Source organism: Gorilla gorilla, chromosome 1 (genome assembly GCF_029281585.2).
Source record: "Gorilla gorilla gorilla isolate KB3781 chromosome 1, NHGRI_mGorGor1-v2.1_pri, whole genome shotgun sequence".
Taxonomy (NCBI): domain Eukaryota; kingdom Metazoa; phylum Chordata; class Mammalia; order Primates; family Hominidae; genus Gorilla; species Gorilla gorilla.
The window spans coordinates 182,663,273-182,680,417 of record NC_073224.2 but is presented as its reverse complement, the minus strand read 5'-3'; the positions used below and the strand labels follow the sequence as shown (position 1 = coordinate 182,680,417).

The 17,145-nt window shown below is 40.2% G+C and overlaps 1 protein-coding gene across 17 annotated transcripts in view; it reads right to left on the bottom strand.

The window, feature by feature from the left end:
* DAB1 (DAB adaptor protein 1) overlaps positions 1–17,145 on the bottom strand; it is a 1,249,170-nt gene that overhangs the window by 296,813 nt on the left and 935,212 nt on the right. For all 17 annotated transcript variants that reach the window (XM_055349811.2, XM_063698321.1, XM_063698323.1 and 14 more), the window contains one exon: positions 1,424–1,626. In XM_055349811.2, the coding sequence (XP_055205786.2) occupies positions 1,424–1,490 (67 nt within the window). In that variant the 5' untranslated portion in view covers positions 1,491–1,626. The remainder of the gene's footprint in view (positions 1–1,423; positions 1,627–17,145) is intronic.

Here is a 17,145-nt window from a genome sequence, read left to right as displayed (position 1 = left end):
AAAGCAAAATTTATAGTCCTTCCTGGGCTTCTGGCTGTCAAAGAGCTGCATATGTATTACAGTTATGTCCCTTACTTCGTATAGAGTGTCAGACAAATGCCATCACAAAACATAACTGGGCAGGCACAACGATGTCTCAAACAAATCACTGCCTATACAAAGAAGTCAAGGGCATCCCAGTTTGCAAGCCCACATTGACAGATTTCAAGACCTGAAAGAGAGCTCTGTCAATCCTCTCCCATGCAGCTGAGAAAACAAGGGAGAGAGAGCAGAAACTACAGGGAGAAAACACACACACACACACACAGAGAAAGAAGTTGCTCATATTTAATTGGCAGGGGGTGAAGCTTACTGAAAAACATGGTCCTAAAGCCATGGGGCTAAATTCTCCAGAAAACACGAAAAGTGATAGAATTACTTTATTATCACACTATGCCTGCAAATCTTCATTGCCAGATATCTCTGGCTCCTCTCTGCCAAGCACTTTCTAAGTGCTGAGACTTAAAATGTGAACAAAACATCTAGCTTCAAAGGAGTCTATGCAGGACATTTTTAATAAAGCAAAACACTAACCAAGTGCTAATGAAACAAAACAAATAAAAACATTTATATCAATTTTGGGAGTAAGAAAAGGCTCCCCCAGGAGGCTCCCCTAAACTCAAACCTAGTGAATAAGCAGGAGTCAGTTCACAAAAAAAAAAAAAAAAAAAAAAAAAAAAAAAATGAAGAGCAACAAAAAAGGATTTCGGGCTGGATTAAGAGTCTAGTGGTTCTTAAAGTAGGGTCTCTGGACCACCAAGACTGGCATCACCTGGGAACCTGTTTTAAATGCAGTCTTGGGTCCTACCCTACACTTACTGAATCTGACACTTTGAGATGAGACTCAGAAATGAAGGCTTTAACAAGCCCTCCCAGTGATTCGGGTCCAGCCGGAGTTTGACAACCACTGGTACAGGCGATGATGAACTACAGAATATCTGGAGGGTAAACAGGGATGGGGAAGGGGGGTGGTTAGGCAGAGATGTTGCTGGAGGGATGGATAGAAGGCATATGCAGAAAAACTTTGTATATTATGAGAAAAGTTTTGGATTTTATCTGGAGAATAATGAAGAGCCATTATATTATTATATTATAAATACGAAACACACAAAATAACTATTTAAAAATATATGCGATCATAAAGATACTTCTTTATATCATTCCAGAGATTTAAAAACTCATTCCTGTGCTGAAAAGTTTTGGATTTTATCTGGAGAATAATGATGAACCATTACATTATTATATTATTAACACAAAACACACAAAATAACTATTTAAAAATATATGCAATCATAAAGATATTTCTTTATATCATTCCAGAGATCTAAAAACTCACTCCTGTGCAGAAAAGTAGCCATTAAAAAAAGGTCAAATTCAGCCCTACCTTTCTTTCTGGAGTCTTTCTTGGCGCTGGTTTTCACAGCTACTTGAAGTTCTGTCTCAGTTGACATCCTACTTAATCCTTAGTCCACTTCACACAGATCCCGGGCCTCGGCCAGGCTCATTGAGGACTCTTCTCCAAGAGAAAGACTCCTCCCTTCAGAAATGACACTCTGAGCTGCACATTTCATTCACTCTTTTTGAGTGCTGCAAATCAAGGCAAGAGAACATTCAGAATCATCACTGTTATGAAGTTAAACAGAAATTTATAAAAAGTGAATTGGCAAACATATACAAACAAAATCTTGGTCTTTATGCAAAAACTGCTCCCATGGTTTCATGAAGGCGTTGATAGGGTTTATACAGCAAAGGGAATGAGAGGCTTAGTGGCAAAACTGCTTCTCAAACTAGGTAACTCAAAATAGATCTTTAAAAGTCTAGATTTATAAGAGGGACAAAACCCAACTCTGTTTTCCATGTTTCTTATTTTCAAGCACTAGATCCCAACCAGAAAATATAGCAAAGGTACGTCCTGAGCAGCCCCATGGAGACATTTCCAATAAGAGAGCACCCATCCATCAGCCAAGCTTGATCAGCACCTTGGCAGCAAAAGCAGATCGTATGGAAGTAACCTGTGGTCTGTCCCTCACTGGCAGGCAACAGAGGGGGCATGGAGTTGACATACAAATGGGCTCCAAGGATAAGGTGACAAATGGGGCCAAGAAACATTCCAGCAAGCCAATTTTTATGTCAGCTTTTCCTCCAGCTATAAGAGCAGACAAGCATTTAATGTGCAGAGAAAAAGAAAAGAAACAGGCAGACACAGATTTCATTCATTCATTCTCTAATAAATGTGCATTGAATAACACCAGGTGCTATTAAACTCAGACACCATGCTAGGAACAGAATAATGATAATACAACCACTTCACTTACAGGTAATATTTACTATATACTATGCCCTTAGCTACTGCTTCACGTATAGTATCTCACTCGATCTCATTTAAATTAAACAAATATACAGTATTCTCTTTGATAATAGTCCTTTCTTGTGACTATCTGATAGTTATATCTGAGAGTTCTATTAAAAAGTAAACATTTCACCAATTTCCACTTTTGAAAAATATTAAGAAAAAGCTATTAGAAATGGATCTTCAAATTGTGCAGCCAATTCTTAGTTCATCCCACAGATCTAGAACGGTTTAATAGAAAACGACTGACCTCGAATGCCAGTTTCAGTTCAAAAAGAATAATGACCCAAACCTCTTAATCATGACAATCTAGTTAATCTTAACCAGAAAGTCTAACATAAAAGCCACATAAAATTATAGTAAAGCTTCAATATGAGGAAATTCCCACCTTAATCCAAAGATATCTGTTTTGTTTTATTTATATATAAGCTACCTATTTTTTAAAAAAGAAATGGCTCAAATGAAAGTACTTGATCTAGTGAATCTAAGGCTACAACTAAGAAAAACAGAAAGTTATCTTTGTAAAACAGGGTCCATGAAACCGTACACAGAAAATGAGAATTTATCCTGTCACTTTTATACCATCTATCTATACCTTGTCACCAGCCCCCACACCCTTTCCAGACCCTCGTCTCTAAGACAACGTTCAATGGGAGATGGCAGAGTCACAAAATTTGGTCATGTATAAACATAATAAAATTTATTAATAATATTTACCATTTCATTGCAGCAAATATTTAGTAAGAATCTGCTATGGGCCAGATACAAATACTAGCTCATTCATGTTAACAGACATTTACCATGTAACCATGCTGGCCAAGAGTACATAGTCAAGGGTTGTTTCCTGTCCTCCAAGAAGCTCAGTCTAACAGAGGTATCAGTCATGTAAGGGACGGCAACACACACATGTGAGCAAAACTAAAACAGGTATAAATACCATGCATACGGGGGCGGAAAGATGCAAGTATTCATCTTTGCTCGGAAGGGTCAATAAAGCTTCAAAGAGGATAAGCCCTGCTCTGTGAGATGTTGAAAAGCTATGTTTCTGTCAAAAGGACGATAAGGGAAAGGACCACCAGCTTCTCAATAATTGTATGTAGAATGAATGAACGAATGAATGGTTGTCTCAGGTAGAAAGATCAGCATGTGTAAAAGCAAGGAGGGGTGAAATCAACAACTAAACCAGTAAAAGGAGGCACAACTCTAGCAGGGAGGTGATGCACTTCCCCATCTTCCCAGTTTTTCCTTGTGCTGCTATCTTTCTATGGAATCTCTTGTCTCAAGTCTGCCTGGACATTCTATTGAATCCTCAAGGTTCAGTTCAAAGAGACATCACAGGCAGAAAGATGTTCTGATCTCTGTAGCAAAATAGACTCTTTCCCAACTTACTTTATGATTTGATTTTTGGACAACTTCAGTTTCAGCCACTTACAAGCCACATGATTTGAGGAAGTCACTCAACCTTGTCTTTGCCTCAGTTTCTTCATCTGTACAATGGGGATAATAGTGCCCACTGGGGGAGCTGTTGTGGCAATTAAGTATGATCACACATGTAATGTGATTGGAAGAGTGTCTGGCATGCCTCCTGGTAAGCATTTAATAAATATTAGGCACATAAATTCCTGTGCCACTTGCTCAAGGCCACATGGCTGGTATGTGACCGAAAGTCTGTATTATCTCCCCTTTACAAAGGAGGAAATTGACACAAGTTAATTTTGCTGTCTCAGGATGAATTGTAGGAAATGGTATCATGTTGGTCTTGGACACAGGAGGTGCCTAATCTATAAGTTCAGAAAGTAGCTGAAATATATGGATTTTACACATTTTCAAGAATTTTTAAAAATCAGTTGTATAAAACTGGATTGGATTTGGGCCATTTTCTCTTCTTCAACCTTATAAATCACAATATAGCATCTCTCCTTATTTCTACCTTCAAAGACATTTGTTCAACAAAATATGATTATGTTCAAGTGTTACAAGCATTACTTGTGAATTTCTGAAGTACATCCCTACATCAATAATGAAAGGAAACCACCATCATTCTGAATAAAAACTTAAATAAGGAAGCTACAGTACTGTGAGAATGTACCACAGTGTGGACCCTGGCATCCCCTTTAATTTTCCAAAAGGCAGAGGTTGAGCAAATGCTGTGAAGTAACTCCAAATTATTTAGGAAATTCGCTTCTTTGTAATTAAGGAGATTAAAGTCCTCCAGGGCCAGAAACCATGTGACAACTCAAATCATTTTCCCCAGTAAAGGCTGTGAAACCCTATCAGTTAAATTCAGGCTTGCCTGGAATTTTGAAATGCTTCAATAATATTTCTTTGCTCCACACAATCTGCAGTAATTTAATATTCCTGAAGTGTGTCAGGTTTTTTATAATGAGCTCTTCAAATCTAAATGTGAATTATGTAACATTCCACTACAGACATTCTGTCTAGTGAACTGCTTCTAAAATGTAAAATTTCATGTCTAGTGATGGGTGGGGGCCAAATACACTAAACCACAAAGCAGAGAAAACAGATATGCCTTTTTTTTTTTAAATAAAGCATGAAGGTTTCAGCAGCTACAACAGAACAAACACACACTAAACACATACTATAACACACATTTGTGTTCTTTCTTTCCCTCTTTTCTCATATAATCCTACAATAAAACAGCTATTATTTATTGAGGGCCCATTATTTGCCAAGTACTATGCTATGAGCTTTTCTGGCATTATTTGATACAATTCGTTCAACTATTTTAAGAATCCAATATAATTATCTACATGAAACAAATGAGTAAACTGAGGCACAAGCCAGCTTAGGCGCTTGTCCAAAGCCACATAGCTAGTAAATAGCACAGCACAGGGCAAGTTACAAGACACTCGTCTCTCCAACTTCACTCAAAGCCCTCCCAGATTTCCATTAGTGGGTGAATGGGAAAACAAAATATTGGTGCAATGGAATATTACTCAATTGTATAAAGGAAATGTAGTACTGATACACACTGCAATGTGGATGAACCCTGAAAACAGCAAGGCAAGTAAGTTAGACAAAATATGTTGCATACTGTATGATTCCACTTATACGAAATATCCTAAATAGACAAACCCCTGGAGACGGAATGCAGATCACTGGTTGCCAGAGGCCAGGGGAGGGGCATAAGGTTGAGGAACTGCTTAATGGGTATGGGGTCTTCTTTGGAGTGATGAAAATATTTTGGAACCAGACAGAAGTGAGGGTTGCACAACATCATGACTATAATAAATACCACTTTAAAATGGTTAATTTTATGTCACGTGAATTTCACCAGAATTAGGAAAACAAAACCCCTCCCAACCTGATATGAGCTTTGTGTGATAACACTAACGCCACTGCAAATTCCAGTTTAAAAACATACTGTAGTGCTAAAAGACAGATGAAAATGCAGTTTTCCCAAAACCAAGACTTTGAGTTTGTGTGGCAGTAACTGCATGCATTAAAACTGTATGTCACTATTGGCATGTTTTATGATTCGATGTCTTACTTAGCTTCATCCAAGGTATAAAGCACAGAAAACAGGACATTTATCAACAAGGCCCAAACGTTTATAACAGTACAGACAAGAAGCCTCAGTTTCCTCACCAGTAAAATGGGAACACCACCACCAAGTATGTGAGATTTGGAAGATAAATGAGATTTAGGCAATAAAAAGCCTAGCTCAATCTATAGCATGCTACCTTTTATCTTTACAAAAAGATACACAGGATAAACAAACCAGATGACATGGAAGTTGTTTTTCATAGGGAGAACTGGGTGGTGATGTGACTGGGTGCCAGGGTAAAAGGGTTATGGCAGAGGGTGATACTCCTCAGAATACAGCTTTTTGCATAATTTCCACATTTGGAAGCATATTAATGTTCTACATATCTGAAGAAAATTAAATTAATAGGGATGGTAAGGGGGATCATAGAACTAAAAGCAGACTGAAGCAAATCAATTCAATTTTATGTTAAATGGACATCATAAGCACACTTGCTAAACAGGTGGAAGAGAAAAAACTTTATCAAATAACTTATAAACACAGAATTGGATGGCACACACCCAGTCTTGGGTAGAGTTGAAGCAAGAGCAGCAGCAAACAAATTCTGAAGTCTTTTTAGCAGGCTCGTTTTCTGTAGTGTTATGAGCAAAGCAATTCTGAAACTATTTTCGATGTTCTATAGAATGGAGCAAAGGAGTAAATGCAGATATTGTTGGGAGCCAAGCTTCTCCTATGGAACAAGAGATGTTAAAATAGGGAAAGGAAAGCAGGAAAGAATGCTAAAGTGATAGATTGAAAATTGTAGGTTTCAAAGTAAACTCAGGATTTATAAAATATGCATGCATCTGTATATAAATATATAGGTATGAATGTATATATGTGTTGATATGCAACTATTTCCTATCTCTGTCCATTAAGAGGGCCTAGGAGCAAAGATACTCTAGCAACAATGAGATAACTAATACTTAGATTTTGGTTTCTGTTATCATTTTTCAGCAAAAGAAACCAAGGTTTCTTGGGGGAAATGAATTATTTCAGAGCTGGCGCATGGCAGGTACAAAATGAGCCTGAAATATCTTGTTATTCCAGAAATTAAGTGCTCAAAACAAACAAAAAATGATGAGAGAATTTTATAAAGGATACAGAAGCCATCATGAAGAGTTCTCACCAGCCTAATTAGGAATGATTTAAACACCGATATAATTAAGGATGGTAATAAATAATAAACCATTGAAAAAATAGAAATCCACAAATCTATACTGATGACAGACAGACAAACAAATGGGGTAAGAATGGAAGGCTGTCTTGCTTATAGCAGAACAGGTGCTGACTGGTAAACACCAAGGGAGTGCTGGAGTTATAAAATCAACATTTTGCAGCCATCAGAGTAAAGACTGGTCAGGCAAGAATCATCAACAGATGCTAAGTCCGGGAAAAATTTTTGATAAGAAGCAGAATATTTGCAGGTCCTAAATTGTCTTCGCACTTATTGTTTATCAGTTCCAAGGGAAACTTTGTAATTATACAGTGGAGAAATTGGACAAAACGTTGTTAACAAAATTAACATCAACAAACAAGGGCAGATGGACAGCATGTGATACCCTGAGCAGAACATAACATCACTATGCAGTACTGTGTAGTGTTCTGGCCAGGAATCTAATCCCATTAGGCATTTAAGAAATCGGAAGGGGAGAGCTGTATTCACTGAAAATGTAATAAAAGACAAAGAGAAGCTGTGGAAATATTTTAGATTAAAAGAAATTAAGCCGAAATAACAATTAAATGCCATATCTATACAGGATATTGTACCGGAGAGAAAAGAAATGTTAGCCCCCCAAAATTATTGAGCCAATTGATAAACTTGAATATGAATGGTAAGTTAGGTAAACATATTGCATTAATGGTAAATTTATTTAACTTGAAAACTTTCCTGTGATTATATAAAATAATATAGCTGTTCTTAGGAAACACACTAAATATTCAGGAGTAAAGGGCCAAGATATGTGCACCTTATATTCAGATGATTCAGAAAAAACACATATACATGTATACATGTATGTGTATGCATATATGTATGCATATATATATGTATATACGTACATACACAGAGAGAAAACACACAAATGATAAATCCAGTAAGATAAAATATCAGCAATGAGTGATACTAAGTAAAGGGCATTGGGTGTTTTTTGCTTATTCTTATGCTTATACTTCTTCCTGTAATTGTGAGATTATTTCCAAATTAAGAAAAGGGAAAACAAAGCCTAGCTCAAACTCTTAACACAAAGAAATATGTAACTAAGTCCATTCTGGCCTCACTTTTCTCCTAAGTTCAAACCCATTCCAGCTTCCTAGATGGCATACTTTCTAATTCCCAAGGCTAGCTGAGTTTAAAATTATTTTATGGCTGCCAGTTTTGATTCCACCTCCACCCCTGTAACTCCCCAGACTGCCAAACTTGGCAGAAGTCTATGGACCAAATTTGCACAGAACAGGGTCCTTTCTTCCTGAGCTCTAAACTTTCTCTCTAGACTGTATTCTATGCCCACTCAGACTTTACATCCTCCTGCTCCCTGGACCACTGCAGGTTCCTTTAATTACTCAGCCTAAGTAGGCCTTTTGTAGATTATCTCCCTCTCCATTCCTGGGACTATGTCATTAACCTGTCAATCTTTCTTTTATTTTTTTTTTTTATGTCAAAGGCTATCTGATCTGACCATGGCAATTTGGAAAAGGCCTAATATTCCCCCCATGCTGCATATTTGATCTCTTTAGGGTCAAGACAACAGGAAAATGTAAGGCTTTGCAGGAACCCAATGGCAGCAGTTCTATAAAGCTGCTGTGGGTGTGAAAGGTACAAGTGCTATAGAAACTTTTGGCAGAATATTGAGAGATGCTGTATCTTTCTGCTAATAGAGGTCCACCATCATTGCAGCAGATGTACAATCATCATCTACTTTACCAAAACTTTCAAGAAAAATAACACATTGATAGGACATATTCCTAGCTTTAAAACTTTGAAGCCCACAAAACTGATAGATTTACAGCCTTGGTATGGATCCAATCAAAGCTCTCTTGCCATAACTGTAACAAGAAAGGGGAGAAAACGAATCACAAATATGGGAGACATATCTTAGCCTAACAGCTCATCTTCACGATGTGGCATTGTTAGTTATATTTACCCCACGTTATGAAAAAAAACAGAATTTTAGGCAACTTACAGAAAGCCTTATAAAAGCCATTTTCTATAATAGGATAAACTAAATAAACAAGAAAGTTGGAGCAAAGAGACACAAAAAATTAGAAATGAAGATGAGGGCAGAAGCAAGAATAAGACATCAAAAACATTGATACGGCTGTAGAAGATAGGCTATATGTTTGGCTATGAGATTCCTAGAAGCCAAAGCAAAGAGAGAAAAGATCAGTTACAATTTCACAAAGTCTATAGAACTTTTTTTCCCTTTGGACCAGAAGTGGAGAAAGAAAACTGTCTATCAGTTTTCATGAAATTGACACCGTGGTATCACAAATGTCAACATGAGCAGTGTCTCTATAAAATTCTGAAAGAGAATATTCCACATCTCTTACTGTATGCTGAGATCATAAAACTAACACTGAGAGCATAATACTAGTAGTACCACTTTTAAATAGGGTCCAAACAATGTGGCCAAAATCCATTTAAGTTGTTTATGAACAAGGCATATTTTCTTTTTATTAACTAAATCGAAAGATAAATAAGCGGGATCTTGCTACACAGTATCTGATGGTCTAACTTTTCTAAGGTAAAATCTTGAATTAAACAAACTAATCTTTTTTATCAGTTTACTCATCTGTAAAATGGAACAATAATAGAATAATCTCATAGGTTTATGTGAAAGTATTTTTGGAAAAATAAAATGCTATGTTCCAGAAGGCAGCATTCTTGTTATTCAGACATCAGTCAATCTTCGGCAAGGCAAAGAGGGAGGGAATACAATGTGTTTCTGTAATCAAACTCAAAGCTAACAAAAGCCAGAACCAGGTTTTAGCAACATTAAAGGAATTTATTTGACAGCAACATGGCATACTCAGCAACATTTCATTTAACTAATGGATCACATAGTTTCATTAAGTATTTATAGCACCATGAAAATTCATTACATAAACTCCTAGGGTATCAGAAAAAAACAAGTGTATAAACCTAAAATAATTCCATTAGTGTTTTCAATACTTGGGACCCCAGTTACATCCAACCTTCTAAAATTCTCACCTCTGATTTTACAAAAACGTATCTACCAGTAGTTGGCAGAACGTAAAGCAGCAAGCTGTCCAAGGGGCTGCGCTGGAAGCCTGCCTGACTCCGCCATTGACTGCCTAGGTAAATTTAGACCTTTAAGCTCTTTAACCAGCCTTGGCCTCAATTTCTTCATCTGTAAAATGGGAATACCTTTTTATCTCGCTGGGCTTACAGGAGACCAAAATGCACAGAGCTATATAAAATGTCATAGCTGCTTGCCTTGTGTTCAGCTCATACTCTTCTCCCACCTCCCCTTCTCTCCTCATCCTCTTTTTCTCTACCCTCTCATACAGCTGCGTGTCTGTCTCCCCAGCAGGCCTTAAACTGTCCCAACCCCGAGTGGGAATGTGCCCTGTATACCTTTGCATCCACACCAGCCCCCCGCACAGAGCCTGCCATGTTGTATTGGCTGGCAACAAATATTTAAATAAGGAAACAAATTCACTGATTCATTGAACAAGTGGTTATTAAACACCTATTCTTTGATAGACCACTGTTCTAGATGCTCAGAAAGAAATAAAGATGATATAATTCCAACAGCAAGGAGCTCAAATTGTTAGGGAGGGAAAAAGAGACAGTGATTGCATGGCATGCTAACAGTTGGTATGAGAGAAATCATAGGATTCTCAGGAATGCAGAGGATAGGCACTGCTTCAACCTGGAGATGCAACAGGGTGGAGTGAGGCAGAGTTAACAGGGGGGATGCAGACGGAAGACTTCCAAGAAGAGGAGATCCTTGAACTGAGTTCAGGAAGACAAGTAAATGTTAGTCACCTTAAGAAGAAAAGCTGTGGATGATAGCATGAAACAGAGAGAAGACGTAATCAATCCTGGGAACTCAAACAGCTCATCATGGCTGGGTAGTAACAAGAGGCAAGGCTGCAGAAGGAGAGATAGGCCAGAATGCAATGGGCCTGAATTCAGATCCTGCCAGTGAGGCGCTTGAAACGGGTGCTGTAAACCCAGTGGTGTACAACCCAAGGAGGCCCCAAGAAAATCCACTGGGGTGGGGAGATCAAACTCTACAATGCGTAAGATTATTTTTAGTTACAAAAATAAATAAAAGTTTATTCATTTAATATGCAGATTAACAGTAGCACATGTATGTACCATATTCCAAAATGCATACGTTGGTGAAGACCTCAAAAATTATTCATTGATTCATTGACTACTCACAGGTGACAGGGGCCACCACAGTGGGATAACAGGGGAGCAACTGATACAGTTTATGTTCTTACAAGATGGTGCTTGTCCAGGAATCACCCAGGGACCGAGGGCCAAGCAAAAGACTGCTGCATGAGGGGAGCAAATTTAAAAGCACATGTGCTTCCATTTTCTTTTCCAAAGAGGTCCTAGATAAATGAATCTTCAAAAAAAAAAAAAAAAAAAAGGTAAAAAGCAAACATACCCAACTCCTTCAGAACACAGTCATTAAATCACAGGTTCTGTCAATCAAATCAGGTCAACACATTTCCTAAACACTGACTCTGTGTAAGTAGACCCTGTAAATGCTGGAGGTACAGAGGGAGATTAAACAAGGCCTGGCCACAGCTACAGCCTCCCAGGGCAGAGTCTGACCTCAGGTGCTCATCACATCTGCTCCCCAACACGCGGATTCTAAAGGGGCACCTTCCTCATCGGCCTTTTTAGCCATGATACTATTCCTCATTTTAACCCTACTCCATACCAGCCAGGTGAGGGGAGGCAGGCTTACTGTGTTTATTTGCTCTTGGAGACTGAACGCCCTGTACTCATCCCCGTTTCCTCCACAGAGTGTTTGAGTAACGCGAACTATTGCTATTCCCTAGGGTCTAGCAGAGAGAAAAGACAACTATTTAACATGGGCCTCCCTGTGAAAGGGATTTTAAATAAACAAACGCCACATTTGGCAGCTTCACCTGCTGATTTACCTAAAATATATACCGCCATTATTTATTCTCCCTTCCACAAGCTGCATTTCATTATCTTCAAAGTTGACAATCAGAAAGAGAACAGAACCGACACCTGTAAGTACCAAGCCTAGCTGGTGCAACAGATGACCCCATGCTGCTCCACTTCATGAGTGCCCTGGGCAGGGACTCATCCTGAACCGTCTGCCTCTCAGTGACTGTCTGGGTCCCAGTGACCATCAATAGATTTCCCCTGTAAGAGCCTTGCCCGCTGGACCCACTCGAGGTCCCTGCTAATAGACACCACCTTCTCCTTCTGGAGGGAAGAGAAAGACAGGTGGCAGGCTTTCTCTCATCACTGATAACCTATTTTTCTTCTCGCTCTCCTCAAACATCATATTTTTACCACCTTCCTTTTGACAAAAAGGGCTATCATCTTCCTTTAGCTTGCTAATGATTTGCTAGTCCAATCTCAATTACTGTAAAATGGATACATGGATGGCTCAAATTTTCTCCACAAAAGGATCTGTGCTTGACGGGAAGCAACCCAATTTCCACAATTATCTCCCTGACAAAAAAGCACACGCAACAGCAATAACCGTGTTTTCCTGAAGCCATAAATGAGAATGGATGCCCTGACAAAGGAAGTCTTTTTGTTGTTGTTTCCTGATTTGTGAATGTATTTATTGGAACCATCTCACAAAAACGTAAAAATTCAATCACACTTGGAAAGTAATGAGCAAAGCAGCAACATGGAAAAACCTCCTCACTGTTTCACCCTGCAAACCACTACAAACTCAAACTCCCCTGCACAGGAAGCCTTCCCTGACCACCTACCTGCACTCACTCCTTACACACCACACCTCTACTTACAAGTAAGAGCACAGTGGGCAGCTCCCGAATGGGAGCTACAGCTGGAATCACCTGAGGAGCTGATGCCCATCCCTGGATTCTTATTTAATTGGTTTGAGGTGCAACATGGGCACTGGGATTTATTTTTTAATTTTATGTTTTAGAGACAGAGTCTCACTCTGTTGCCCAGGATACAGTGCAGTGGTACAATCATGCCTTACTGCAGCCTCCAACTCCTGGGTTCGAGGGATCCTCCCACCTCAGCCTCCCAAGTAGCTGGAACTACAGGTGCGTGATGCTGCACCCAGCTTGGCACAAGGAGATTTAAAAGCTTCCCAGGTGATTCTAAAATTCAGCCAAGTTTGGCAAACACAGGAATAAAGGTTAAGAGAACTTGGCATGACCCCTCCCACTACTTGGGTAGGGTTGGGCATGCTATTTAACTCCCCCAAGCCTGAATTTGTTCACTGCAAAATGCGATGACTGAATACATGCCACATCTAACTATAGTATTAAATGATGTAATCCACATAAAATGTTTATCTCACAGTGGTAAGTGCTGGTGGAAAGCAGAGAAATGCCCTTCCCCAAAGATGCTCAAGCCCTAATCACTGGAACCTGATGTAGACGACTGAGATAATGAAAACTGGGGCTTTTGAACTCCTGAGATTTAGATGACATTTGAGGTTTTGAACAGAAGAGACCAGAGAGATCCTGGGATGGGGGTTATATACTGCATGAAGGATGAAAGTTGATCTTTGGGTGGGAGGGCCGACAGTGGTAGACAGAATGGTGACCCCCACAGATGCCTCCTCCCTAGCTTCTGGAGCCTGTGAACATGTTGTCCGTCACATAGCAAAGGAGTTGTATGTGTTACTGCCCTGCTGCTTGCTCTGCCTTTCGCCCCAGTCGAGTCCCAGCGGCTGGGCCTGGGACAGATCCCTCCCCAAGGACAATCTGCTGCCTGACCAGCAGTCACAGCTCAGCCTGGCAGAAAGAACTACACCCAAGTTGGATATATAAGAAGATATGCACAGTCTCTCTTTCAAGAATTTGAATTTGTCACTTCAGACTCTATCCACTGGTAGAGAGACTAGAAGTGAAAAGATGAACAGGGAGAAGCCAGGAGGCAGCAAGGCCAAGACCTAGCAGAAGTTGTGAGTTAGCAGAAGTGAGCACTAGCAGAAGCCACTAGGTAGAAAAACAAACAAACAAACAAAAAAACAGATAATTAGGAAGGGGAAAGAGGTCATTTTCAGTAGAAGTAGAAACTGAAGGCACCCAATGGCAGGGAGCAAACAAAATCCTTTGCAGTGGGAACAACATGATACCTAATCCCAAGAGATACCCAGGATTCTTCCTGTTAGAAAGTCATACCCAGTGTTCACGAGGCCAGGCTCTATGGCTATTCCTAGCTCCAGAAAAACTCCCCCCTGCCTTACTGCTACGCATGGCTTTACAATGTCGTAGTCCTCCTTATTGTGGGGGAGTGCAACAAACAGCCTGAAGCTCCTACTCTGATGCACGTAACTATACCTGTCATCGGAACCCTTAAACATATCACTGTTTGTATTAGTCCATTCTCGTATTGCTATAGAGAAATACCTGAGGCTCGGTAATTTATGAGAAAAGAGGTTTATCTGGCTCATGGTTCTGGGGAGGCTTTGGGGAGCTTTTACTCATAGCAGAAGGGAAGGTAAAGCAGGAGCAGGCACTTCACGTGGTGAAAACAGGAGCAGGAGAGAAGGTGGGGGAGGTGCCTCATACTTTTAAACAATCAAATATCCTGAGAAGTCACTCACTATTGTGAAGACAGCATCGAGGGATGGCGCTAAACAATTCATGAGAAATCCACCTCCCCCCCCACCCCCTCCCCCGCATCCAGTCACCTCCCACCAGGCCCCACCTCCAATAGTGGAGATTACAGTTCAACATGAGATTTGGGCAGGGACACAGATCCAAACTATACCACTGTTATCTGGTGTCTGACAAAGAAAAGCCATGAGCATCACCGTCTCACGGACTTGCCCTGGGAATTCAAACTGTGGCTCCACCAAGTCCCAGATATGTGACCTTAGGCAAATCTCTTGAAGTCTTTGAGCCTCCCTTTCTACCTCTGTAAAGCAGGGAAATTGGTACCTTACCCATAAGCGTTGCTGAGTAGAATAAATAAGGTAATATATGCAAATTGCCTGGTACTAGAGAAGGTGTTCATTACATATTGTTTGCCTTCCCTTCCCTCTATTTCATTTGCATATACTTCTTTGGAATGAAAAGAAAGGTGTTTCTGATATTTATTTGCTATACCATATAACTATTGATTACTTAATCCATACTTCTCAAAATGAGTCAGGAAACAATTATTAATACCAAAAAATTATTTCTCCTATGATGAGAAATCTGTTATGTTCACTTAGCCTGATCTTCAGGCTCTAGTTCGGCAAATCTCCCCAAACTCACAACTCAGGTCAGCATCCTTATGTGAAAAACAAGCTATAGGCAGACCGGGTTGGTCACAGACCCCAGAGCACACCTTGGTTATCCAATAACACACTTCCTCACCTTTTCAAACTCAGCTCAGCTTTGGAGGTGCCAGCGGGAAACTGATGACACATTCACATTAAGATTATTTCTGAAGACTTAATAATATTTACACGTGAGTGGGCTGTATTGAAGAGAAACCCCAAAGGACAGTGCAGTGTCCCAGGGAGAGAAGAGCAGAACTGTTACCTCTCCTAGGCCTGAAGGGATGAGAGGAGGAAAAGGCTACCAGACCAGAAGGGAACCCTGTAGAGACAATTCCTTAAAGGAGCAGTGACTTTCAGTCTAGGAAGAAGCAAACCCAAGGCCAGCCAGCAGGGAGAAAGAAGCTGAAAAGGGAAATCAAAAACACAGAGACTTTTCTCTCCTCAGCCTCCTGCTAGGACCCAGCACTGGCTAATCCCCATAAGTGGCCAAAGGGTCAGGAGGCCCACACATGAAAGAGGGATGGATGCAGTCCACACAGGTCAGCTTCCCAGAGCAGGAGAATAGGGCAGAGAGAGCCCCTGGAGGGGTGAGCAGAAGACAACCAAAGGCCCAGGTGAAGCCCTCCCGCTCCAGGAAGAATTTCCTATCACAGCCTATATTCTTCAAAATTCCCAAGGAACTGCATGCTTCTATGTCTCCTGTAACACAGCATAAAACAGAAGGGAGAAATGAAGAAAAGAAAACAATGGGCCAGGCACGGTGGCTCACGCCTGTAATCCCAGCACTTTGGGAGGTGGAGGCGGGCGGATCACGAGGTCAGGAGATCGAGACCATCCTGGCTAACATGGTGAAACCCTGTCTCTACTAAAAATACAAAAAATTAGCCGGGCGCGGTTACGGGTGCCTGTAGTCCCAGCTACTCAGGAGGCTGAGGCAGGAGAATGGCATGAACCTGGGAGGCAGAGCTTGCAGTGAGCAGAGATAGAGCCACTGCACTCCAGCCTGGGCGACAGAGCAAGACTCCGTCTCAAAAAAAAAAAAAAAAGAAAAGAAAAGAAAACAATGACTTTCATGAGAACCTACTAGGCTTCACGTTCTGTGCTAAGCAGTGTATACATTCCCCATGCTGTTATTTCTTTACAATCTGGGAAGGTAAGTATGATTATTCCCATTTTGTAGTGGTGGAAACACAGGCACAGAAGTGATAAAGTATCAAGTCCCGGGTCCCACTCCTATGGTGAATCCGGATCTAGAACCCAAGTGTATCTGATTCCAAATATCACAATGTTTCCATAAAACCATACTGCCTTCATAAATTGTCACTTCTTATCTACCTATATCTTGCCCTTCAATGAGCCTGAGGGCCACCGGAAGGCATAGATGGTCTTCTATTTCTCTTGCATCTTCCTTTGCCTTTGTGCTAATAAGATGCAAGAAAGCTCCACATATATATTAGCTGATAAATAAAACCACAAAATCTTTGAAATCCCCACAATCCTATTTTTTTCTCAGTTTAAAAATACCCTGTTTTGCCAAACACTCAGAAACTTCTTTTCTCTCTTAGAACAGGCTTTTTTTTTTTTTTTTTTTTTTTTACACACATCTTATATTGGGATTCACAACTCATCACTCCCACAAGAAATCCCCCCAGGCTCCTTGTCTGTTCAGGCAAGCACTTGGTAAATTCGGAAAACAGTTTAGATTCATTTCTGCTTGCCAAGTACAAGGCTTCTGGGTAGCCTGCTCTTATGCGAAGCTTTAA